Source organism: Mustela nigripes, chromosome 4, assembly GCF_022355385.1.
Source record: "Mustela nigripes isolate SB6536 chromosome 4, MUSNIG.SB6536, whole genome shotgun sequence".
Classification (NCBI taxonomy): Eukaryota; Metazoa; Chordata; class Mammalia; order Carnivora; family Mustelidae; genus Mustela; species Mustela nigripes.
In genome coordinates, this window is record NC_081560.1 from 157,936,193 (window position 1) to 157,963,150 (window position 26,958).

The 26,958-nt window shown below is 42.0% G+C and overlaps 2 protein-coding genes across 4 annotated transcripts in view; one reads left to right on the forward strand and one right to left on the reverse strand.

The window, feature by feature from the left end:
* The window catches only part of IDE (insulin degrading enzyme), a 129,671-nt gene extending 105,069 nt beyond the window's left edge, over nt 1-24,602 (reverse strand). For 2 of the 3 annotated variants that reach the window (XM_059398145.1, XM_059398142.1), the window contains exon 1: nt 10,133-10,319. In XM_059398145.1, coding sequence (XP_059254128.1) covers nt 10,133-10,230 — 98 coding nt within the window. In that variant the 5' untranslated portion in view covers nt 10,231-10,319. Of the gene's footprint in view, nt 1-10,132; nt 10,320-24,425 lie in introns of those variants that run through there. The other variant, XM_059398143.1, reaches the window with a different exon arrangement.
* Nucleotides 24,603-24,692: 90 nt separating this feature from the next.
* KIF11 (kinesin family member 11) overlaps nt 24,693-26,958 on the forward strand; it is a 43,342-nt gene continuing 41,076 nt past the window's right edge. The window contains exon 1 of the mRNA XM_059398141.1: nt 24,693-25,066. Within this exon, the coding sequence (XP_059254124.1) occupies nt 24,990-25,066 (77 nt within the window). The 5' untranslated portion in view covers nt 24,693-24,989. The remainder of the gene's footprint in view (nt 25,067-26,958) is intronic.

Sequence of the window (26,958 nt, forward strand, 5' to 3'; positions counted from 1 at the left end):
TTATTTGACAGAGAGAGGGAGATCACAAGTAGGCAGAGAGAGAGAGGGGAAAGCAGGCTCCCTGCTGAGCACAAAGCCCGACGTGGGGCTCGATCCAAGGACTCTTAGATCATGACCTAAGCTGAAGGCAGAGGCTTAGCCCACTGAGCCACCCAGGCACCACCTACAGCATCCTTTCTTGATAAGAACTCTTTGCCATGCAGGGATAGAGGGAACGGACCTCAGTATCATAAAAGCCATATATGAAAGATCCACAGTGAGTATCATCCTCAATGAGGAGAAACAAAGCTTTCCCCAAAAGTCAGGAACATGACAAGGATGCCCACTCTCACTACTATTGTTCATTATGGTACTGGAAGTCCTAGCCTCCACAACCAGACAACAAAAAGAAATAAAAGGCATCCAAATTGACAAAGAAGTCAAACTTTCACTATTTGTAGACAACATGATACTCTACATAGAAAACCTGAAAGACTCTGCCAAAAAATTGCTAGAACTGATACAGGAATTCAAGAAAGTCTCAGGATATAAAATCAATGCACAGAAGTCAGTTGCATTTCTATACGCTAACACTGAAGCAGAAGAGAAATCAAGGAATCGATCCCATTTACAATTACACCAAAAACTATAAGATACCTAGGAATAAATCTAACCAAAGAGGTAAAGGATCTATGCCCTGAAAACTATAGAACATTTATGAAAGAAATGGAGGAAGACACAAAGAAATGGAAAAACATTCCATACTCATGGATTGGAAGAAGAAATATTGCTAAAATGTCTATGCTACCCAAAGCAATCTACATATTCAGTGCAATCCCTATCAAAATACTATCCGCATTTTTCACAGAACTGGAACAAATAATCCTAAAATGTGTATGGAACCATAAAAGATACTGAATAGCCTAAGTAACGTTGACCAAAAAAAACCCAAAGCTGGAGGCATCACAATTCCAGGGTTCAAGCTGTATTACAAAGCTATAATCAATAAGACAGTAGGGTACTGGCACAAAGCAGATACATAGGTCAATGGAACAGAATAGAAAATCCAGAAATGGATGTCAACTCTATGGCCAACTAATCTTTGACAAAGCAGGAAAGAAAATCCAGTGGAGAAAAGACAGTTTCTTCAACAAATGGCGCTGGGAAAACTGAACAGCAACATGCAAAAGAATGAAGCTGGACCACTTTCTTAAACCATACGCAAAAATAAATTCAAAATGGATGAAAGACCTAAACATGAGACAGGAAACCATAAAAATCCTGGAGAAGAACACAGGCAGCAACCTCTCTGACCTCGGCTGCAGCAACTTCTTTCTAGACATGTCTCCAAAGGCAAGGGAAACAAAAAGAAAAATAAACTATTGGGACTTCATCAGGATAAAAAGCTTCAGCACAGCAAAGGAAACAGTTAACAAAACTAAAAGGCAACCTATGGAATGGGAGAAGGTATTTGCAAATGACTTATCAGATAAAGGGCTAGCATCCAGAATCTATAAAGAACTTATCAAGCTCAACACCCAAAAAGCAAAATTCCAGTCAAGAAATGGGAAGACGGAGGGCGCCTGGGTGGCTCAGTGGGTTGGGCCGCTGCCTTCAGCTCGGGTCATGATCTCAGGGTCCTGGGATCGAGTCCCGCATCGGGCTCTCTGCTCAGCAGGGAACCTGCTTCCTCCTCTCTCTCTCTGCCTTCCTCTCTGCCTACTTGTGATCTCTCTCGCTGTCAAATAAATAAATAAAATCTTTAAAAAAAAAAAAAAAAAAAGAAAGAAAGAAAGAAAGAGAAATGGGAAGACGGGGCGCCTTGGTGGCTCAGTTCAGGTCATGATCCCAGGGTCCTGGGATCGAGTCCCGTATCGGGCTCTCTGCTCAGCAGGGAGCCTGCTTCCCCCTCTCTCTCTCTGCCTGCCTCTCTGCCTGCTTGTGATCTCTCTGTCAAATAAATAAATAAAAATATTAAAAAAAAAAGAAAGAAAGAAATGGGAAGACGACATAAGCAGATACTTCGCCAAAGACGACATACAAATGGCCAACAGACAAATGGAAATATGCTCAACATCACCGCCATTAGGGAAGTACAAATCAAAACCACAATGACGTACCACCTCAAACCTGTCAGAAAGGCTAAAATCAGCAAGGTGGGAAACGACAGGTGTTGGTGAGGATGCAGAGAAAGGGGAACTCTCTCACACTATTGGTGGGAATTCAAACTGGTGCAACCATTGTGGAAAACAGTATGGCGGTTCCTCAAAGTTAAAAAGAGGGATGCCTGGGTGGCTCAGTGGGTTAAGCCTCTGCCTTTGGCTCAGGTCATGATCTCAGGGTCCTGGGATCGAGTCCCACCTCAGGCTCTCTGCTCGGTGGGGAGCCTGCTTCTCCCTCTCTATCTGCCTGCCTCTCTGCCTACTTCTGACCTCTGTCAAATAAATAATTAAAATCTTAAAAAAAAAAAAAAAAAGAAAAGAACTACCCTACAATCCAACAATTGCACTACTAGTTATCCATCCAAAGGATACAAACATACTGATTCCAAGGGGCATATGCACCCCCAATGTTTATAGCAATGTCCACAATAGCCAAAATATGGAGAGAGCCCAGATGTCCATCAACAGAAGAATGGACATAGAAGATGTGGCACATTTAGACAATGGAAAATTACTCAGCTATCAAAAAGAATGAAATCTTGCCATGCAAAGACATGGATAGAACTAGTGGGTATTATGCTAAGCAAAATAAGTCAATAAGATAAAGACAAATATCATAGGATTTTACTCATGTGCAATTTAAGAAATAAAACAGATGAACATAAGGAAAGGGAAGGAAAAATAAAATAAGATGGAAACAGAGAGGGAAGCAAACCATAAGAGACTCTTAACTCTAGGAAACAAACTGAGGGTTACTAGAGGGGAGGTGGGTAGGAGGATGGGGTAACTGGGTGATAAGCAATAAGGAGGGCACCTGAGGTAATGAGCACTGGGTGTTATATGCAACTGATGAATCACTAAATCCTACCCCTGATACTAATAATACAGTATATGCTAACTTAACTGAATTTAAATTAAAAATTTAAAAATAAAAACACTTTCACCTTCATGAAAGAAAAAAATATACTCAGACTGATTAAGTATAAAGAACACCAAGGGAATTATTATCCAAATACAGGATAACACCACCTCTCCAGAAGAGGGAGAAGGTTGCAATTGGGGAGGTAAACACAGAGAGCTTCAAAGTTACTGGAAATGTTCTATTTCCTGGGCACCCGGGTGGCTCAGTTGGTTAAGGGTCCGAATTTTGACCTCAATTCAGGTCTTGATCTCAGGGTTGTAAGTTCAAGCCCCCTACTTAAAAATTTAAAAAAAAAAATTTAATAAATTAATAAAAAGTTTATTTCTTAACCTAAGTGTTTGCTATTCTTCTTTATCCTATATACTCTGCCATGTGTGATATTAAGAGTAAAAAAAAAATATATGAGGGACCATCAGGGTGGCTCAGTTGGTTAAGCATCTGCCATCAGCTCAGGTCATGATCCCAGGGTCCTGGGATCAAGGCCTGCACTCAGCTCCCTGGGAGCCTGCTTCTGCTCCTCCCTCTCCCACTCCCCCTGCTTCTGCTCCTCCCTCTCCAACTCCCCCTGCTTCTGCTCTCTCTCTGTCAAATAAATAAATAAAACCTTTAAAAATATATATACATATGACATAGTATACAGTTAAATGTCAAATGGATGTTTCAAAATCTCAAATAAATCTTTAAGTTTAGAAAAAGAAAATACAACTGAATGACCTAAATAAGGTCTAAAAAGGAATGACAGATTTAGTCATTTAAAAGAAAAGACAGAGGGCATTTGAGAATTGGGAATGAACAGCTCATGTACAAGAGATCAGAAACTGACGGACATGACTGAGAAGAGGAAAGTTAGATTGAAGTTAGGCTAGGGCCAGCTTATGAGATGCTTAAATGCTGGGTCCAGAAGTTTGAACCTGATCTTTAAATAGTGCAGAACCCAAGACAATGGCATGGGGAAAGTGGTATATTAGAATTAATCAGATGATAAGGATCAACTAGTAGGGAGACAGGAGCCTAGAAAAATCAGTTACAGTGATATATGTACCACTATGTTTATTGCAGCATTGTTTCCAATAGCCAAGATATGGAAGCAACTCAAGTGTCCATCCACAGATGAATGGATAAAGAAGGTTTATACATGTATATACATACAATGGAATATTACTCAGCCATAAAAAAGAATGAAATCTTGCCGTAAGCAATAATAGATATATCTAGAGATTATAATGCTAAGTGAAATAAGCCAGCAAAAGGCAAATACCATATAATTTCACTCATTTGTAGAATTTAAGAAAACAAATGAAGGAAAAAAAGAGACAACCAAAGAAACAGACTCTTTTTTTTTTTTTTTTTTTTTTTTTATTTATTTGACAGAGATCACAAGTAGGCAGGAAGGCAGGCAGAGAGAGAGAGAGAGAGAGGAGGAAGAAGGCTCCCCGCCGAGCAGAGAGCCAGATGCAGGACTCAATCCCAGGACCCTGAGATCATAACCTGAGCCCATGGCAGCGGCTTAACCCACTGAGCCACCCAGGCACCCAGAAACAGACTCTTAAATGGAAAGAACTGGTGGTTGCCAGAGGGGAGGAGGGAGGAGAATGGGTGAAATAGGTGAAGGGGCTTAAAAGTACATTTATCACTATGAGCACTGAGCAACATATAGAATTATTAAGTCACTATAATGTACACTTGAAACTAATAGAACACTTTATGTTAATTATACTAGAGTTAAAATATATGTACATACAGAACTTATAGATGTGAGATGTCAGGGAAGATAATCATAGTCTAAACTAGGAGGATAATGGAAGATTAAGTTTACTCCAAAAAACTTCAGGATGAAAGACTCAAGAGTTTGGTCTTCAGAATAGACAGCGAGAGAAAAAGAGATGCAAAGATTACTCCAATTTTGAAGCTAACCTGAGAAAATTATTAACTGCAATATTTGCAAAACTAGGGAAATCACAGAGAAAACTGGTTTTGAAAAAAGACCATTCATTAATTTATGTAATAAATATGCCAGGCAGAGTGTGATACCTTCCCCTCAGGGAGCAGCTTGTGGGTCCCACCTTTTTTTTTTTTTTTAAACAGTTACAATTTTTTTTTTTTTTTAAGATTTTATTTATTTATTTGACAGACAGAGCTCACAAGTAGGCAGAGAGGCAGGGAGACAGAGAGAGGAGGAAGCAGGCTCCCTGCTGAGCATCGAGCAGATGCGGGGCTCGATCCCAGGACTCTGGGATCATGGCCTGAGCCGAAGGCAGAGGCTTTAACCTACTGAGCCACCCAGGTGCCCCCAGTTACACATTTTTAATAGACAAAGAGAAACTACATAGTTCTTTGCAGGAAATAAAAGCTTCTGTAGCTTTTAATGCAACAACAATTTCTAAGTCCCACTTTTAAAAGAAAGAGTAGGGGCGCCTGAGTGGCTCAGTGGGTTAAGCCGCTGCCTTCAGCTCAGGTCATGATCTCAGGGTCCTGGGATCGAGTCCCGCATCGGGCTCTCTGCTCAGCAGGGAGCCTGCTTCCTCCTCTCTGCCTGCCTCTCTGCCTACTTGTGATCTCTCTCTGTCAAATAAATAAATAAAATCTTTAAAAAATAAATAAATAAAATAAAGAGTACTGTAATAATATACTGAGCTGCTTTTCAAAATAAACTGAAAGAGGCAACAACGCAAAAATGAGGCTGTTCAGTGAAAGATCCTGAGTAAAGGCGTGGAATCACTCTTTAACTGAAAGTACCTTGAGGACAGAATTTATCACTGACTCTTTGCACCCGCCCCCAGTACACTGTAGTGAATGATCTCGACAAAATAAATATTCAAATGATGGTTAAAGAAACAGAGAAGAGTGAGGGTTGACTCAAGAAAAACAAAGTAGGAATGCCCTACCCGAGCCTCCACCCAGCATGCCTGGAAGATCTACCCCTGTCACCCTGGCTGAAAGGCAGGCTGATTATCTGGTTACCTCTTTAGGAGATCTAAAATACCAATGGAAAAACAGAAAGGAAATCAATTCTTATGAAAACATACATTGAAATTCTGCTCCCCACACTACTCCCTGGTAAGATTATCCCCAACCCTAACCTTAAAGGCAGCAAGGCAGAATGTAATTTTTTACTTTGTATGGTTTGGGCTAATGCTAATTAAAGATACTCATGGGCATTTTTTCCTTTTAGATCATTAAAAGATATTTTTCGGATTAAAAGTAATTTAAAAGCCTGGTGGCACCTGGCTGGCTCAGAAGAGCATGGGACACTTGATCTCAGGGTCAGTAGTTCAAGTCCTACAGTGGGTGTAGAGCTTGCTTGCTTACATACATACATACATACATAGTGCTTGTACCATTAAAAAAAGTAATTTAAAAACCTGGATCTTAATAGTTACTCCATTTGCCATATCACTGTTACCTACACCCAGAGAACAGAGAAATGCAAAAGAGAGCTGCCTGCAAAGTGAGAAGACCGATGCACAGGTGTTCCAAGTAGTTGCCTGGGACTGGGCTATAACCTCTAGGTTCCCCCAATAGTTCAGATAATTACAGTCCCAACTTATCCAATATAGCTAAAAAGAGGACAATGAAGGTGATTTTTAAAAGAATAAATCTTATGAAAATGCTTTAAGAACATCTCTTTCTCAAAAAGTTAGAACAGGAGTGAATGCCTCAACACTGGCCAAAGTAGTATTGCAGTTAAGAGCTCAGGCTCTGGCTCCAGACAGACATGGGTTAAATCTCAACTCTCCCAGTAAACAGCCCTGTAACCACCTCTGTTACTACATCTCGCTACTTTGGGATGCCTAGGTGGCTCAGTCGGTTAAGTATCTGCCTTTCGCTCAGGTCATGATCCCAGAGTCCTGGAATTGAGTCCCACATCAGGCAGCCTGCAGCTCCCCCTGCTCACTCACACTCTCTCTAATAAATAAAATCTTAAAATATATATATATATATATATATATATATATGCATGTGTGTATACACACACACACACATACTTTGTACAGTAGTATTACCTTCCTTAAGATTTGACTATGGGGGGCACCTGGGTGGCTCAGTGGGTTGGGCCGCTACCTTCAGCTCAGGTCATGATCTCAGCGTCCTGGGATCGAGTCCTGCATCGGGCTCTCTGCTAGGCGGGGAGCCTGCTTCCCTCTCTCTCTCTCTCTGCCTGCCTCTCAGTCTACTTGTGATTTCTCTCTGTCAAATAAATAAATAAAATTAAAAAAAAAAAAAAAGATTTGACTATGGGGTAGCTTCAGATGGTAGCTTTCCTTCCTATAACTATACCTTGATCCCTTTGATTGGAACTGTATTTTTCCTAATAGCTTCAACCACTAATTTTTTTTTTAAAGATTTTTATTTATTTATTTGAGAGAGAGATCACAAGTAGGCAGAGAGGCAGACAGAGAGAGAGAGGAGGAAGCAGGCTCCCTGCTGAGCAGAGAGCCCGATGCGGGACTCGATCCCAGGACCCTGAGATCATGACCTGAGCCAAAGGCAGCGGCTCAACCCACTGAGCCACCCAGGCGCCCCTCAACCACTAATTTTTAATGTAGAGTTTTATAGATGGTCAATCTCATTATCTTTGAATCTTCTGAATTTCCTTCTTTGAGAACAACAGTATGTTGAAACGCTAGCTGTTCAACAACCCATGCCCTGAACTTTATCAGTGAAAGTAAAGAGCGATGGGACAAAAGCAGAGAAAGCTGGATTGTAGGTAGAACATACAAACCTCTCTGTTATATAAAACTGGTGCTTTCTTTAAAATCCCAAATTCTGGGATGCCTGGGTGGCTCAGCTGATTAAGCAGCTGCCTTCGGCTCAGGTCATGATCCCAGAGTCCTGGGATCGAGCCCCACATCCAGCTCCTGGCTCAGCGGAGAGCCTACTTCTCCCTCTCCCTCTACCTGGTGCTCTACCTACTTGGTGCTCTCTCTCCCTCTGTCAAATCAACAAAATCTTAAAAAGAAAAATCCCAAATTCTGGGATGCCTGACTAGCTCAGTTAGTAGAGCACACGACTCTTGATAACAAGGCTGTGAGTCTGAGCCCCACAACGGGTGCAGCGATTACTTAAAAATAAAATCTTTAATAAAAAAAATAAAAATAAAAATAAAATTCCAAATTCTGTACACTGGAGACAATATGGAGCTAAGCACAGCCTATTAGCAACAAATTAAGTACCAAAAAAATATTTTTTTTTAAGATTTTATTTATTTATTTGACAGATCACAAGTAGGCAGAGAGGCAGGCAGAAAGACAGGGGGAAGCAGGCTCCCTACTGAGCAGAGAGCCCGATGTGGGGCTCCATCCCACCACCCTGGAATCATGACTTGAGCCAAAGGCAGAGGCTTTAACCCAAGCCACCAAGGACCCCCAGTACAAAAAAAAATTCTGACCTAAAGGAGGCCCACAAAGGTAACCTGCCCATGCTCACCACTCCCGCTTCTTTATCTAAACTCAGGGATCTTTTCCATGTGGTAGTGGATTTTGCATAGAGTGGGGGAAAGGGAAAACAATTTTTTTCATTTGCATTTGGCCTTTTTAGCACCATAATTACTACCATCCTAGTTCAGTCAGGAAGGACTAAGTCCCAACCAATTTCTCTGCTTCAGGTCTCTCCACTCCCTTAAAACCTGTGCACAGCCATCAAACTAATTTCCTAAATTACCAGTTTCATTAGATCACTCCCCACCTCAAAAACTCTTAACAGCTCCCAATAATATGCACTGGAAAAACCCAACTAACATTCAAAGCCCAGGCTAGCATTATCCTACTTTTATAGTACACGATTTGTTTCCTCCTAATTCCCCCACAAATTCTCTAAGGCTCCAACTAGACTAATCTGGTCACTGCCCGTCCCCGACCCGAAAACCCTGCATGCCTGGGCTGGATTACACCCACCACTGTTCATCCTCTCACCCACTTTCTGCTTTTCCTTTAAAGGCCAGCCCAGCCCAGACCCCCTCCCCTATCTATCTCTGCCCTAAATTGTGCTCCCAAAGCACTCACTGCCCATACTACCCATCCTCTGACCCTAGTCAAACACATCCTTTTTAGCTGGCTATACTCTCTTGGCATCCTAATCCGCTTAAATGAAGTCAAAGTTCTTGGAAGGCAGACCACATACTTATATAAAGGGTCCATCACGGTGCCCTGCGCTTTCTAGATATTTCTAGATATTACTAAAATCAGAGGAGGGGTTCAAATGACACATCTAAGTAGGGAAAAGCATACTGCCCATCTCTGCCAAGTCCTCTCTATTCACAGTAAAGGACATTCAGCGTTCGCTACACGCCTCTGTATTTCTAGTATACACTGAGCAGCGAGTAGAGAGAGCACGCCACCGGATGGCAAAAAAAACCCCGCGTCCCCATCCTGGTTTTTGCCACAAGCCCTGCAATTGGTAAATCACACAATCTCTCTGGGCCTCGGCTGTCTCTGGTGTAAAACAAGGGAGCTGCTTTGATGGATCCCAAGGTATTCTTCGGTTCCCGAATTCCCCGGGACAGGAAACCCAACACTAGTCTACTCACTAAGGCGCGGGCAGGCAAACTTTTACGGTTCCCAACGCAGGCATTTCCATATAGTAGTGGAAACTCCGTCCCCATGGAAAAAAGCAGGGCTAAGTGGAGGTTGAGAAGCGGTCTCCCTGGACGCGGATTCCTTTACCCATGGCCACGGGTGTTCGGACTCGGGTTGCCGGCCCCTCACCGGCGGACTCCCAGGAGAGTGGCACGGCAAGGCTCCCGGGAGCCGGCCGGAGTCAGTCCGTCCGCGCCAGCGCCCCCCGCACTTGTGACACACGCCCCGTGACCCTGGGTCACAGTCCCCGTCCGCCCTCACCGGCCCGAGGGGCGCCCTCCTCTCCCGGCAAGGCCCCGCGCTCCCGCCCGGCCGGCCGCCCTTCCGGGCCCCAGGGCGGCCTCTGCGCGGGCGTCCGGGCCCCAGGCCGGCGGGACTGGCGGCGTGAGGGGCGGCGGCGCCGGCTTTAAGTGCTGAATCACCACTTTGCAACCCGAGCTCCAAACCACCGTGACCCGCGGGCCCCGAGGGCCCGGGCGCTCCGCTCCGCTTACCCACAGAGGCGCTCCGGGGACAGCAGACGAGCGCCGAGGACAGAGCGGAAGGTGCTGGGCCGCGCCGAGTGCAGCAGCCACGCTAGCCCGTACCGCATACCCCAGCGCAGCCGCCGGGAGCACCGCGGACGCTTCCTTCTTGTGCCGGGAGCCGGCCTTGCCCACTGCGCATGCTCAGTCCGCCTTGCCGCGCCGCCTCCCGGGAGCCGCTGAGCAGCCGGCGCTCCGGGTTTTGCCGGGAACCCAACAGGGTGGGGGCGGCAGGCGTCCCGAGCCCCAGCCAGCGAGCTGGACGGAGTCTGGCCGGGGAGCGGCGGGAGCCCAGCAACCCGGCTTTCCCAGGCTGGGGGTTACCGGCCGGGTCACGCGGGGCGCACATGGGAGGGCGGCGAGGTGTACCTGGCTAAGAGCATGGGGGCCGGGGGCAGCAAAGTCTCACGAATACTGTGAGAGCGCAAGGGGCCCTGTTTGCGGAGTCGCCCCCATTGGCTGTCGCCCTGGGCGGTGCAGGTGTTGGAACGAAATCCGAGGACTAAGCGGCCTCACGCGAACGACTCCGCTGTGGGAGCGCGGCCCGCGGGCTCCCTCTAGAGCGCAATGGACGTGGGACCCGGGGGGATTTAGATTGGGGCTAGGAGTGGGGGCACCAGAGGGAGGCGAGGACTCTGGGGGAATTTAGCAGCCCCTCACGGAGCCCGGGGGAGATGGGACTGGCCACGGCAAAGAAAGGCTTCGGTGGACTTTCAAATCGAGAGTAGAAACTCCTACTCCGTACTACTGCCGTATTAAAACACTACACATACATAGTACTAATACTTTTGTCAGTGTACTTTAATCATTATTTATAACACAAGAATCTTTTCCCTGATGGCTTTATGGTGGTGTGCATCCAAAAACAACCTAATAGTTGTTAGGGATCTGACTTTCGATTACATTTGCATTTTACGAGGGTTTTTAGGGCAAAGTGCAGTTAGGGATAGCGACTTCCTAACTTTTGAGTACCTTTAGGTTTCCGTTGTGGTGGACCTAAGGCTGCAGTCATAACCAATGCTTTGAATCCCCTTATCACTTCAAATAGGAATTTAGGAGGAGGTTCCCTTAATTAAATGGACACTTCATTAAAGAGCTACAGGGATTTTTTTTTTCTTTTTTTTTTTTTTAAATACAGTTTCAGCTAAAGGCAAACGTTGGATGGGTGGAAACTGAGGTGCTGAAGATGAGGAACCACTCCAAGTGCAATGTAGGGTAAAATTCCGCAGTATTACATTCTAGCCCAATCCACCTCTAGTATCCTGTAGTTGCCGTAACAAATTATCACAAATTTAGTACCTTAAATAAGAGAAATGTATTCTCTCACAGTCTGGAGGCCAGAAGTCCAAAATCAAGGTATTGTCAGGGTGGCACTCCCTACGGAGGATCTTAGGGGAGAATCCGTTCTTTGCTACTTTCAGTTCTTTTGGATGCCAGTTTCCTTGGCTTATGGCCACATCACTCCAGTCTCCGCCTCCATCTTCACATTGCTTTCTCCTCTGTGTATCTTTTCTTCGGTCTTTTGCAAGGACATTTGTCATTGGATTTAGGGTACAATCACATAATCCAGGATTATCTCATCATATCCTTAACGTGATTGCATCTGCAAAGACACTTTTTCCAAACAATGTAATACAGGTTCCTGGGATTAGGACATGGACAGTACTTTAGGGGCCACCACTCAACTCAGTACCCCACATTTCCAGCGTCTATCCCCACCCTCTACTAACAGCTGTCACAACAAATTAATGCTTATAGCAATAGTAACTTGTCAGATCTCTAGCAACTTTCAAGCCCAGTTGAAATAATGTTGCCTTAACAAAACTTTCCCTCACTTCTTTCCTCACATAACTTATTGGAAGTAACTGCTCTCTGATCTGAGCTGCCTGAGTAGTTTGCCTCTCTCCAAAGGCATTTATTTGATTTTTAACCTTCCATGCTTGTAAGAAGCAGTAGATTATGAATGATGTCTTGGACATTTTTTTATCTCACCTGGCAGCAAGCACAGTACTTAGTTAACACTTGTCAACTGTGTTTTTGCTGAATGTGATTAAGCCTGTAGATGTATTTTCAGAGGAAATACAGGGTATAAGCATGTTAAATCACACCATAATAATACAATCAGCTAAATTTAGAATGTTTGGAACCCTACAGGAAAAGTGACTGAATTGCAAAATAAGAAAGGAAGGAGAAACCTATGCTTTGAAGGAGACTTAGAATAGACAAGTTATTACAAGTTGTTCATAAAGTGTTATATGAAAATGCAAAAGGTTAGGAAGACCCAAGCCTGCCTGGAAGAAGAATCTGGAACACTTATAGTACCAAGTATTAGGAGTTACTATTAAGCTATAGTATTTGAGGTTATATGATAATGGCATCGGGCAGACAAATGGGCCATGGAAAACTATTTGGTAAGATCTATTAAAGCTGCATATATGCATAAGCTATGACCTAACAACTCAACCTCTAGTTATATAGTTAACAGAAATGTAAACATGCATCCACAAAAATACAGGTACTAGAATGTTCACAGCAGCACAATCAATAATAATCCCAAACTGGAAACAATCTAAAGCACAACAACAGTAAAATACAGAGGAAAAATAAATTGGGGGAATATTCACACAATGGAATACTATACAGCAATGAAAGTGAACAGAGGGGGACACTACACCTAAAAATATGGACATCTCTCACAAACATGGTGAAAGAAGCCAGACCCAAAAGAGTATTTATAAGTCCATTTACATAAAGTTGAAAATCAGGCCAAACTAATCTGCAGTATAGTCAGATTAGTGGTTAAGGAGAACAAAGGGGGTTTGGGGGGGGTATGTTTTAAGTGGTTGTATTCCGTTTTTTAAAATAAATTGAGCTGCACACATGATTTATTTACTTTTCTGCTTGGAGCACTTCAGTAACACCTTCAAAAGATAATATTTAAAAATGCAAAACAGGGAAGCCTGGGTGGCTCAGTGGGTGAAAGCCTCTGCCTTTGGCTCGGGTCATGATCCCAGGGTCCTGGGATCTAGCCCCACGTTGGGCTCTCCATTCAGCAGGGAGCCTGCTTCCCCCTCTCTATCTGCCTTCCTTTCTGCCTACTTGTGATCTCTGTCTGCCAAATAAATAAATAAAATATTTTTTAAAAGATTAAAAAAATAAAAATAAAAATGCAAAACAGGGGGACATCTGGCTGCCTTAGTTGGTAGAGCATGTGGCACGGATCTCAGGGGTTGTGAGTTCAAGCCCCACATTGGTTGGGGAGGCTACTTAAAATTTAAAAAATAAAAAATAAATACATTAATTGAATTGTATGTTTGGTTTTTATTTGAATCCTAGTTTGAGCAAACCTGTTATGAAAAAGGAATATTTATGAGAGATTTAGAAAAGTAAGAATAGTAGATATTTGAAGAGTACTCTATAAGAAGAGTAGATATTTGATGATATTAAATAATCATGTTACTTCTGATGGTGTGTTAATGGCTGTGGATTTTTCTTTTTAGAGTTCTTTGAGATGTATACTAAATATACTATACATAGTATATAGTATATATAGTATACTATAGTATAGTATAGTATAGTATAGTATATACTATACTAAATATACTATAAATAATAATAAATAATGCAATGCCTGGGATTCAATTCAGATAATTCAGTGGAGGATCAGGGAGGAGGGGAATATATAGATAAAACAATATTACTGGCCATGAACTGATGATAGCTGAAGCTGGATAATGAATGCTGGGGTGGGTGGGGGGGCATTATACTATTCTCTTTGCCTTTGTGTCTGTTTGAAGTTTTCCATGACCAAAAGTTTTATGGGGTGGCTGGCTGACTCAGTCAGTAGAGCATGTGGCTCTTAATCTCTGGGTCATGAGTTCAAGCCCCGCACTTGGCATGGAATCTACTTAAAGGTTTTATAATGTATGGTAGTTTTAAATACAGTACTATGGTAATAAATTACCTAAGAGCAACATGAATTTTTAAAGATGTTTATATTAGTGATTTATTAATTATAAATTTGTTCTTTAAGACTTTTTCTAAATGACTTACTTGCTAGTCCTTGAAGGTAAGTCTGAATCACTTTATGGACAATACTTGAAATATTAATTTAAAAATCTATAACTCGTATTTTCCACAGTTACAACGACTCAATTTACCCACTCAACAAATATGGGCCTACCCCTTGTTTTATATGTTGAGGATATACCAGAAGAAAGAGCAACCACTTTTCTCTATTTGTGGGTTTTACATTATCCAAGAGAAAGAAACAAGTAAACTAATAATTATGTAAGATAATTACATAATATAATTAAAATAATATTAGGGTGGGGCGTCTAGGTGGCACAATAGATTAAAGCATCTGACTCTTGGTTTTGGCTCAGGTCATGATATCAGGGTCCTGGGATCAAGACTGTGATGGACTCCCCGCTCAGCATGGAATCTGCTTTAGATTCTCCCTCTCCCTCTACCCCTCCTGTTCATGCATTCCCTCTTTCTCTCTCTCAAATAATTAAATAAATAAATCTTTAAAATAATAATAAAGGTAACCAGGGGGGTTTTATGCTAACTTCACCCAAGTAGCACTTCTGGGACTTTCCCTCTATTGTCACTACTGTCCATGGGGAGGGGGAGGTGGCAAGTTCTCACCAGCTGTATTAAGGAAGCTGTCTGGATGGGAGATCAGCAAAAACCTAGAGCATAGGGTTCAATGGGCTGCATAGGCAGCTGTCAATGGAGAGCCAGCTTCTGCGGCCCTTCTTATGGGTTAACCTCCGCGCCCCCCCCACCACCAGAACCTCTCCTAGGATTTCTTTCTCTCTCCAGTTCCTATTCTCCAACATCATTTTCCTAAATCCCTTTTATCCCATCTAATGTTCCAGCCAGGAGTTTCTCGAGTTTGAAAGTTGTGGAGGGGCAGTCATCTGCTTCTTCTTATGTCATTGTCTTACTTAGGACTCTTCTCAGGACTTTCCCTTAAAAACCTAGTTTGAAAGTTGCAAACACTGAATATCGCCTTTTCTCTTTGCTTTCCTGCTGTAAGAATCCTAATTCGTTTGGATGTCTTTGGTCTCTAGGAAAGGGTTCTGAGGTATGACAAAGAAAAAAAAAAACTGAAGAATACAATTTCAACATCTTTTGCTATGTGGAAAAAGAAATTACGTTTCATGAAAGAGGTCTGGGGGCTACTTCAGCTAGATTGTTTGGAGGCGTTTCCTCTGAGGAAGCAAACTTTAAGTTGTAACTTGAAAGGTAAAAGGGAGCCAATTATAGGAACAGGTAAGGGAAAGATTCCAGACAGTGGGGAAATATCAGTTGCAATGGTTTGGGAGAAGAGAGAGTCTGGCATAATCTGGCATCTGCCAGAAGGTCAGAGAACTGAAAACCTCTTCTTTCCTGTTATCTCACAACTAACCTTTGCTACTGAGATTCTACTATTAGGACACCACAGCAACCCAGATTTGGATTTGGGGAACTCTACATGTAAGCATTTTGGGATTTTTTTTAATAGGCTTATAAACAGTTCATAAACTGTGTTTTTTTCCTCAGTTTATAAGGACATGCAGACACACTGTCTGTTCTCTTTGGCATTCATAACCATAGAACCTAACATGACTCTGGCAACTATGGAAAAAGATAGCTAAAGTTAAGTGCTCCTCAACTGTTTACTAAAGATTTGCATACATGTTGCTTAAGAGCCTTAAAAGATCATACAACTAAAAATATTTATGAAGAACTTTCAAGGGCTTGGAAGAATGCTTATGATAAATAAAAATTCAAGGTGTGAAACTACATATTTAATTATAATCTCAATTATGAAAAATATACATATAGATAATTGGAAAGAAATACATCAAAATACTACTATTGGTAATCACTAGGTGGTGGAAGTCTACTATCCACACATAGGAATTCCAGAAAGGAAAAACAGAGAAAATAAGTAGAAATGTTTGACAAATAATTTATTTATTTTTAAAAAGATTTTATTTATTTATTTGACAAAGAGCATTAGCTGGGAGAGAGGTGGAGGGACAAGCAGACTACCTGCTGAGTGGGAAGCCCAATTTGGGGCTTGATTCCCAGATCTGGAGACCATGACATGAGCCAAAATCAGACCCTTAACCCGCTGAGCCATTCAGGTGCCCTCTCTCTCTACCTTGTGATCTCTGTCAAATAAATAAATAATCTTTTTTAAAAAAGAGTCATCACCAAATCCAAGGCCATCTAGATACTTTTCTATATTGCCTTCTAGGAGTTTTATAGTTTTATGTTTTATGTTTATGCAGTGAATTTTGAGTTAATTTTTATAAAAGGTGTAAGGTTTGTGTCTAGATTAAATTTTTTTTTGCCAAAAGCACTTTTTATATTTATTTTTAATAAGATTTATTTATTTTAGAGAGAGAGAGAGACTTTTAAGCAGGCTCCACACCTAGCCCAGAGCCCAGCACAGAGTCACACGGGTCTCAGTCTCACAACCCTGAGCTCATGACATGAGCCAAAATCAAGAGTTGGGTGCTTAACTGACAGAGACACCCAGGTGCCCCTGCATAGAAATTTTTATGTGGGTATTTGTTTTAATTTATACTGAGTGACTACCTAGTAGTGGAATTGCTAGGTCAGATGGTAAGTCTAGGAACAGCCAGGCTGTTTTGCAAAGTGGCTATGATTTCAATTTCTCTACATCCTCACAACACTTGTTATTATCTGTTGTTTTTTGTTTTTGCTTTTAATATACTAGTGAATGTGAGGCAGTATCTCCACATTGAGATTCTAAAAGTATTTTTGGAACAATTACTGATTATAAATTATAGGTTGTAGAATAAATATTAATTGCGGGACAATTATTTTATGATTATTTTAATCAGTAAAGAGCTTTTCAAAGTTCAAAATTCAGTTATTTCTGAAGTGATTAATGAGTGCAATTAATGGAGCATCACTATCTCCGACACTAGCCTTGTTTTATGATTTCCCATAAGTATCTAAATCAATTATATAACCCTGGGGTGCCTGGGTGGCTCAGTTGGTTAAGCATCTGCCTTCAGCTCAGGTCATGATCCCAGGGTCCTGGGATTGATACCCACTTTGGGCTCCCTGTTCAGTGGGGAGCCTGCTTTTCCCTCTCCCTCTGCCTGCCACTCCCCATTTGTGTGCAGGAGCTCTCTGTCAAATAAACAAATAAAATATTTTTAAAAAATTATATAACCCTGACAATTATATAAGTATCAGAAGATTATATTTCTGATGTTTAAGAACAGAATCTATAATAAAACCACCTACAGCTAGACATCCAGAATGACAGCATATGGAAAGAAAAATTTTCACTTTTGATAAGAGAACAGAATATAACTACATTTAGATTACTTGGGATTTTTGCTTTAGCTTTTTTCATTACTAATGAAAGCCTTTTTTTTGATCCACTAGAATATAAACCCAGGATCCTTAGTCAGCACAGACTAAGACATTTAATAGCACAGTAAATGACTAAATATTTTTATGACCTCTTTCCTATTGTAGGTTGAATGGCTCCCCCAAAAGACATCAACTTCCTAATCCTTGTGAATATTACCTTATACAGCAGAAAAGGATATTGAAGATGATTAAGAATCTTGAGGGTGCCTGGGTGACTCAGTTGGTTAAGTGACTGCCTTCAGCTCAGGTCATGATCCTGGAGTCCTGGGATCGAGTCCCACATCGGGGTCCCAGCTCCACAGGGAGTCTGCTTCTCTCTCTGACCTTCTCCTCGTTCATGCTCTCACTGTCTCTCTCTCTCTCGAATAAATAAATAAAATGTTTAAAAAAAAAGAATCTTTTTTTTTAAAAAAAGGATTATTTATTTATTTATTTGACAGAGAGAGAGAGATCACAAGAAGGCAGAGAGGCAGGCAGAGAGAGAGGAGGAAGCAGGCTCCCCGCTGAGCAGAGAGCCCGATGTGGGGCTCGATCCCAGGACCCTGAGACCATGACCCGAGCCGAAGGCAGCGGCTCAACCCACTGAGCCACCCAGGCGCCCCCCCCCAAAAAAAGAATCTTGATATGGGAAGATTATCCCTGATTACCCAGGTAAACCCTAAATGTAATCACATGTATCCTTATGAGAGAGAGTCAGAGGGAGATTTGACACAGAACTAAAAGACATTGAGGCAGAGACTGCAGTGATGTGCCATAAGCCAATGAATGCTAGCAGTCACCAGAAGCTGGAAGGCATGAGGAACGGATTCTCCCCTAGAACTTCCAGAGGAGCCCAGCCCTGCTGATATCTTGATTTTGACCCTGTGAATTTGATTTCAGGCTTCTGGCCTGCAGAACTGTGAAAGAAGTGATATTTGGGTTTTATCTATTTTTTGCCTAATGAATAATACTGTGATTAAACATTTGTATACTGACTTTTATGTGACTTTTTTTTTCCATCTCTACTGTGTGTATATCTAGGAGTGGAATTGCTGGGTCATGTGGTAAGTCTAGGAGCTGCCAGACTGTTTTTCAGTCAATTTTAGACTTCTGGCCTCTAGAATTGTGAAAGAATAAACTGAAAGAAAAAATAAATTTGTTGTTTGAAACCACCAAGTTTGTGGCGATTTATTATAGCAGCCATAGGAAACCAATACACACACCCTCTGAAAAAAATGTGAAGTAAAAATACTTGGATTCTAGAATTCTCCATATAAACTGCCTAGCAAACAAATATCAGGGTAGAATAAAAACAAGCAAGTTCTCAAGCAATTTATCTCCTAGGTACTCTTTTTCAGAATGTGCTCCACCTAAATAAGGGAATAACCTAAGAAAAAATACACAAATGAAATCCAGAAAACATATCCAACCCAGGAAAAAGGCAAAATTCCTTATCCCAAGGAATTCTTGGGATAAAAAAAAGAAGGAAACCCAGGGATGGTAACTGGGCTGCAACTCTAGAGTAAGCAATCCAATTAGAAACAACTTGAGGGCTCCTGATGGGGCTGGGTGGCTCAGTTGGTTGAGTGTCTGCCTTCAGCTCAGGTCATGATCTTGGGATCCTGGGATCGAGTCCCATGTCAGACTCCCTGTTTGGTGGGAAGTCTGCTTCTCCCTTTGTCCCTCCCCCTGCTCATATTCTTTCTCTATCTATCTCTGACCAATGAATAAGTAAAATCTTAAAAGAAACTAATAAATTTCTGATGTGTTGAATTGGCACATAATTTTAGTGAGAGTCTATTGAGAGTTGTAAGAAGAATTTGGAAATGTACAAAGAAAAGCAAACAAAACTAGGCAGTTATTAACTTTAGGATAGACAAAAATAAAACATAATCCTACTAGTCTGAAATGCTCAGCTACGAACATGCAAATAACCTAAGTATAGATTTTTGATTTAACAAGCATTGTAAATATTGGATGTATGGGGGAGGGAAAGCAGAGGGGATCATAACATTTGATAACTAAATCCTTATCTTCCATAACAGGAAGTCAGTAAATAAAGTCTAAAGTTGAGTAATCAAAAGATAACAGTAGATACAAATTCCTTACAAAAATGGAAATATGTAAATAATAGAAAAAATAGCTAAATCAAATTGAAAGTTGTTGCTTCTGGAGTATTGATCCTGAGGGATTGGGGTGGGATAAGGCACAGAAAATACCTTTTTGTTGTAAGTCAATTATCACTATTAAAAAAAAAATACTTGGGGCGCCTGGGTGGCTCAGTGGGTTAAGCCGCTGCCTTCGGCTCAGGTCATGATCTCAGGGTCCTGGGATCGAGTCCCGCATCGGGCTCTCTGCTCGGCAGGGAGCCTGCTTCCTTCTCTCTCTCTCTGCCTGCCTCTCAGTGTACTTGTAATTTCTCTCTGTCAAATAAATAAATAAAATCTTTAAAAAAAAAAATACTTTATTTATTTATTTACAGAGAGAGAGAGAGAGCACAAACAAGGAGAACTGCAGGCTGAGAGAGAGCAAGAGGGAGAAGCAGACTCCCAGCTGAGCAGAGAGCCCAACATGAGACTTGATCCCAGGACCTTGGGATCATGACCCGAGCCAAAGGCAGATGCTCACCCGACTGAGCCACTCACACACCCCCAATTATTACCATTTAACTCTCAAAACAATGTCCATGTTTTTTTTTTTAAGAAAAATAAAATCAATTAACTTATATATAAGAAGTACACACACTACTGAAAATTAAATGCCAGACCAAACACAAGGGCACTGATGTTGCTTTGGTGAAATCCAGATTAACTATTCTTAGAATATAAAAAATAATTTCTTTTTTAAATTTTTATTTTTAAACGATTTTACTTATTTATTTGACAGAGATCACAAATAGGCAGAGAGGCAGAAAGAGAGAGATGGAGAAGCAGGCTCCCCACCGAGCAGAGAGCCCGATGCAGGGCTCCATCCCAGGACACTGGGATCATGACCTGAGCCGAAGGCAGAGGCTTTAACCCACTGAGCCACCCAGGCGCCCTAAAAAATAATTTCTAATCATAAACAGACTTTCAAGATAGAAGTGCTGATTAGCTTGACTAGTTTGGGCAGTACAGTATAGTAGGGGCAGTATAAAATACCATATTAGAGAAAGCCACCTGTATGGTGTAACAAAACTTAACAAAGGTCTATTAGACCCTGGCTGTCTCCATTAGACTTGGTCTTGAGGTCAGGAACTGTAATACAGCCTATCTTTTCACTGCCTGGACCATAGTCAAACACCCAACAGGGTGTGATGAAAGTGAATGCATGTGCACTGAGAATAAGAAAAGATAGGTGGGGGAGATAGCAGTTAATGAACGACCTGTAATTTGGAATCAGAAAGAATCCTGAGTTCCTTCTTTGTCACTATTAGCTGTACGAGTACAAACAATAAATCTACTTGACCTATGTATTGATAAAATAGTGAGAAATAATAGTTCCTATTTCAGAGAATTGTTGTGAAGATTAAATGAGACTATGCATACAAAACCTCTCATAGAGTCGGACACATTGTAGCTCTAGATAAATGGAAGCTATAACTCTTACAGAGTGGAAACCCTTGAATTTCTTGCATTGACTCAAATGACCATTAATATAAACACTGTTTAGGTATTTTCTGAGGAAAAAAGAAGAAATTAGCTTTTTTTGGTTTACTATGTTCTAGCAACTTTATACATATTATTATTTTAATCTTCACTCTAATAGTAATCATTATTATCTCCATTTTTTTTTAAGATTTTATTTATTTATTTATTTGACAGAGAGAAATCACAAGTAGATGGAGAGGCAGACAGAGAGACAGAGGGAAGCAGGCTCCCTGCTGAGCAGAGAGCCCGATGTGGGACTCGATCCCAGCACCCTGAGATCATGACCCGAGCCGAAGGCAGCGGCCTAAACCACTGAGCCACCCAGGCGCCCCTATTATCTCCATTTTATGGGTAAGGAAACTAAGGTAGAGAAAGGTTAATTTCCTTCCAGTCCTCATATATTTATTGAGTGACTACTTTGTATAAGGCTGTGTTCAAGAAAACAACACTGAGTAAGACAATCCACAGTTCCTAATGAAATTCTACATTCTAGCAGAGTAGGGAGACAATACATTGACAATGTAATCACAGACACTAATACACTATGAAGGAAATAAACAGGGTCTTGAAACAGGTGCAATTTACTTTAGATAGGGTAGCCAGGAAAAGCCTTTTAAAAGAGAAAGTGGAGCTGAGCTTTGAAGGATAAGAATGAGTAAGTCAGGGTGCCTGGGTGGCTCAGTGGGTTAAGCCTCTGCCTTCAGCTCAGGTCATGATCCCAGAGTCCTGGAATCAAGCCCCGCATTGGGCTCTCTGCTCAGCAGGGAGCCTGCTTCCCTTCCTCTCTCTGCCTGTCTCTCTGCCTACTTGTGATGTCAAATAAATAAATAATCTTTAAAAAAAAAAAAAAGAATGAGTAAGTCATGCAAAGAACCAAACTAAAAGAGATACAGGCAAAGGATATAGCAAATGCAAAGGCCTGGCTGCAAGAGAGCACTTAGAAGCTTGGGAGCATGTTAGTGATCTATGCGGTTTGTACCTGGAGTTGATGTTGGTTACAGGCAAAGGTGGTATAATGAAGGCCTCACAGGACATGGTCAGGAGTTTGGATTTTATGGTAAGTTCAATGAGAAGCTATTGTGAGGTTAAAAAGTAAATGAAGGGCATGATCTGATTCTTTTAGGGATCCTTCCCTTTGCTGAGTGAATGCACTGGAGAGAAGAGAAAAGAGCAGAAGTATGGAGACTTGTTAAGGACAGTGTTTCAGAGAAGAGGTGAAAGAGACTTGACCTACAGCTGACAGAATGAGAGAAGATATTTGCAAATGTTTTATCAGATAAAGGGCTAATATCTAAAATCTATAAAGAACTTATCAAACTAAACACCCAAAGAACAAATAATCTAATCAAGAAATGGGCAGAAGACACAAACAGATAATTATCCAAAGACGACATAGAAATGGCCAACAGACACATGAAAAAATGCCCAACATCACTCAGCATCAGGGAAATATGAATCAAAACCACAATGGGATACACCCTCCCACAGGTCAGAATGGTTAAAATCAACAACATGGGAGATGACAGATGTGAGAATGCAGAGAAAGGGGAAACCTCTCCTACTGCTGGTAAGAATGCAAGTTGGTGCGGCCACTCTGGAAAACAGTATGGAGGTTCCTCAAAAAGTTGAAAACAGAGCTATCCTATGACCAGCAATTGCATTACTGGGTATTTACCCCAAAGACACAAATGTAGAGATCCAAAGGGGCATGTGTACCCCAGTGTTTATAGCATCCATGTCCACAATAGCCAAACTATGGAAAGGGCCCAGATGTCCATCAACAGATAAATGGATAAAGAAGATGTCACACACACACACACACACACACAGGGAATACTGCTCAGTCATCAAAATATATGAAATCTTGCCATTTGCAACAAGGAGGATCACTTAGAGGTTATTATGCTAAGCGAAAGCAATCAGAGAAAGACAAATACCATATGATTTCACTCATGTGCATTTTAAAAAACAAGAGGATCATTGGAAGGGAGGGAAAAATAAAACAAGAGAACATCATAGAGGGAGACAAACCATAAAAGACCCTTAATTATAGGAAACAAACTGAGGGTTGCTTAAGGGGAGGTTGATGGGGGATGGGGTAATGGGTGACGGACTTTTAGGAGGGCATGTGATGTAATGAGCACTGGGTATTATATAAGACTGATGGATTACTGAACTCTACCTCTAAAACTAATAATACACATGTTCATTAATTGAATTTAAATTAAATAAAGAGAGAGAGACGGCCTAGAGTGACGGCAGAGGCGGTAAAACCAACAGGAGTCCACTGGATGTGGTGGAGAACAAAGGAATCAAAGGTCTGGTTAGTGTCCTGGGTACAGAAAGGATTAGAGAGCCCAAAGGGGGAATAAAGAGTTCCGTGCTGTACAGGTCCATTGGGCGATGCTGACGAGTCGTCATAGGTATCAGTTGACATCTGGCTATGCATAATGAAGATGACCAGCGATCCGAGCTGTACACTGAGACTTCTCCTTGGGGGAATACAGGAGGTTAATAAGTGGAGGAACACAAAGGGCCCCCGAGAGTCTTCCATTCCATCTGGGCCTTACTTTAAAAAAACAAAACAAAACAAAACAAAAAACACCTAGGTTCCTGAAGGCTAAGTGTGACCGCTCAGGTCCGTGAGCCCACCACCGCACAGCCCAGAGCTTCAGTATTTCCTGAGGCTGGGCCGCACACCTAACGCCCGCCAACCACCCTAAACACTGCCAGGACGCTTGCTGGACGTCTACGGAAAGCCGGAGCTACGCAGCGGAGGCGGGCCTAGGGAGCGCTGCCTGCTGGGATTTGTAGGCTGACGGCGCAGGCGTGGGCTCGAGCTCATCAAGACTGCTCGGGGGAGCGGGGTTGCGGCGCCACGTAGAGGGAGCGAAGCGCACCCCGAGCCTGCGTCAGTCGTTCGGAAACGCCAGTCAGAAGAGGCAAGTTCAGTACTGCCTTATGCTTGGAATCATTTAACGGCGACATCTTCTCACCAGTTAAAGGATAAATTCAGAGTCCCGAAAGTGACATTTTACTTGGTACTCGTCGTAACCTTATTTCTTAACATTTCCCAGTTACTCAAAGCTGTTCTGGACGCTGCCTCTGAGAAAGAGTCTCTCTTTGGACATCTCCCCCCGCCAATGCTTCCATAACACTGCCATACAATTCGCTAATAATACTTGTAATCGTGGCAAGCTTTCCTGACCCTACGTGTTCTAGGCTAAGCTATTTGTCCGCGTTACCTCAGTTTTCACCGAGCCCTCTGAAATGGTCGCTATTACTTCCATTTTGAAGATGAGGAAATCTTGGCGGACAGACGTTATGTAACCTGGGCAAGGGCACACCGAAGACTCACACCGTTCACTCCTTCGCCTCTCCTGCCGCACTGCGAGTTCCAGACCCGCACAGACCGACCAGCTCTTTGCTTTCCCGCGGGCCACGCCCCGAGGGCGGCGCTCTAGTGACGGCACCGTGTCCCATGGTGCCTCGCGCGCCGACACTGCTATTGGCTCGGCGTCTCGGCTCCTTTTTCAAATTGAGGCGCCGAGTCGTTGCTCGGTTTCCGAGATTTCGGGCGGAGACGAAATTGGTGACTCCGAGGCTCCCGCTAGCGCGGGACAGACACCTCGGTCAGTTAGAGCCCTGGTGGAGAGCGGAGACGTCGAGCTTGCTTGCGTGGCTTCCCCTGGCCACGCCAATACGCGGCCGGGGAGGTGGGCATCCGGGCCGCGCCCGCCGCAGGGACCCGCCGCGCTCCACAGCGTCGGAGTCCGCAGCCAGGCCTTCACCTTCGGGCAGGGATCGTCATGGCGTCCCAGCCGAATTCCTCCGCAAAGAAGAAAGAGGAGAAGGGAAAGAACATCCAGGTGGTGGTGAGATGCAGGTAGGGCGAACCCGGCAGGACTGGGAGTGCCGGGCTATGCTGGCTTTGGTGCAGGGCTCCCGTCTGCGCTGTCCGGAGAGAGGAATTTAGTTTTCAGTTTCTGCGGGGAGCAAACTTTCCTGTTTCGTAGTTCTCCGCATTCGGTCGATACAAACGACGCCAGAGTTCTGTGAGGAGTAAATTAGTGTCTTGTTTCAGAAGAAAGGGCATTTGTGTTAGAGGTTACAGTTTAAACTGGTATTCAGAAGGAGACTTTGATCGCCGGTTTTTAGGGAAAAGTGCGTTCTTTTAAAAAAAACTATTGTTGGAGAGATGCCAATCCTTGAAGTTTCTCAGTTTCTAAATAAGACCGCATACCTACTTTGCAGGTGTTTTAGTACTTATGTTGGATTTACCGTCCTCTCCATCATCCTCTAAAAGAATAATCGATGACTTGTTCTCTTTCTTCTAGTTGCAATATTTTCTTAATCCCCGCCAAACAAGGAGACATCATTGTATTTATATTTTAAAGGCTAACTGCTAGAGTAGTTTGTTTTTAAAAGGACGCATCTTAAGCCAGTATAGCTTTCTTATTGTACTGCAACTTGGTCTTCCGTAGACCAAGGGAGATAGTTTCTTCGCGGTGAGTGGGTGGAGGGTTCAGATTCTCCCCGGATTAATTGCCAAATAACTCCCCCATTTTAAAATTAGCCAGTAGAGGAGGAATATACTCGTTATGCAAACTGTTGCTTTATTAAGATTGATTTATTAAGTTTTTTAAAAGCCCTCCACGGTTTACTGGTCTGTGTGTGCTTCGTGTTTGTTTTTGTTGCTGTTGCTTTACAAATTCTACCATTTAGCAGCTTTTCTGTAAATTCAGAAGTTCCAAAATTTAAAAATAAAGGTCCTTATTAAAATGTGTGAACAAACTTAAATTATTGCTTCCTCCACTTTGATATCTTGAATTGTAGTTGTCAAAGATAATAGCTAACTTTCTGAACTAGGTGTTAGGAAATTTGATGGTAACCTTAAGTGCCACTACTTACTAGTTGTAGTCTGGAGCTTCTGTTAATAGTTACTTGTTTTGAAGACTGAATAAAAATAGTCTGTAATACATATGCAAATTTTTATTTATTTAATTTTTAAAGATTTTATTTTTAAGCAATCTCTACACCCATAGTGAGACTCCAAAATTCACAATCCGGAGATAAGAGTACCATGCTCTACCTACTGAGCCAACCAGGCGCCCCACAAACACAAGTTTTTAGATTATTTTGATCATTTCATAATGCCAGACAATATTGCTTTTTCTGGATGGTTTTATTTTCTTTAAATTTCTTTTTTATTGTTAATTACAAAATCTGTCAGACCTATAGAAAGTTATAGAGAAAAAAGTAACAAACATCTGTGTTATCCATGACCTAATTAGAAACAAAACAATCATTACATTTGGAACCCTATTGTATCCCTCTCCTGCTCCCTTCCTCTACCCCAAGAATTAAACATTATTCATGTTTGTTATCCGCATACATTTCTTACCTAAAAAGAGATTTCTTTTACATTGTCACTAATGAAAAGTGCTTAGGTTGTGTCTAATTATTTACAATAATTTTTGTATAAAGAAATGTTTTTTTTTCTTTTTTTTAAATGTTTTTCTTTTCATTCATTCTTTCTTTTTTTTTTTTTTCAAGTTAATTCTGTTTACATCTAGTCCAGGAAGCTGTCAGAATTGTCATGTTTTATGTGTCTTTGAAAAGTAAAAAACCTATTTTTTTGTTTCTGGGAGTTGAAACTAAAAATTCTGCTGTCTGCTTTACCAGTATCATTTAGTATCCCATTTAATCCCAGTTAAGGAACTGCTTGTTGCTTTGTTGAGAAGAGACACTATAAGATGATGCAAGTTTTTTTTTTTT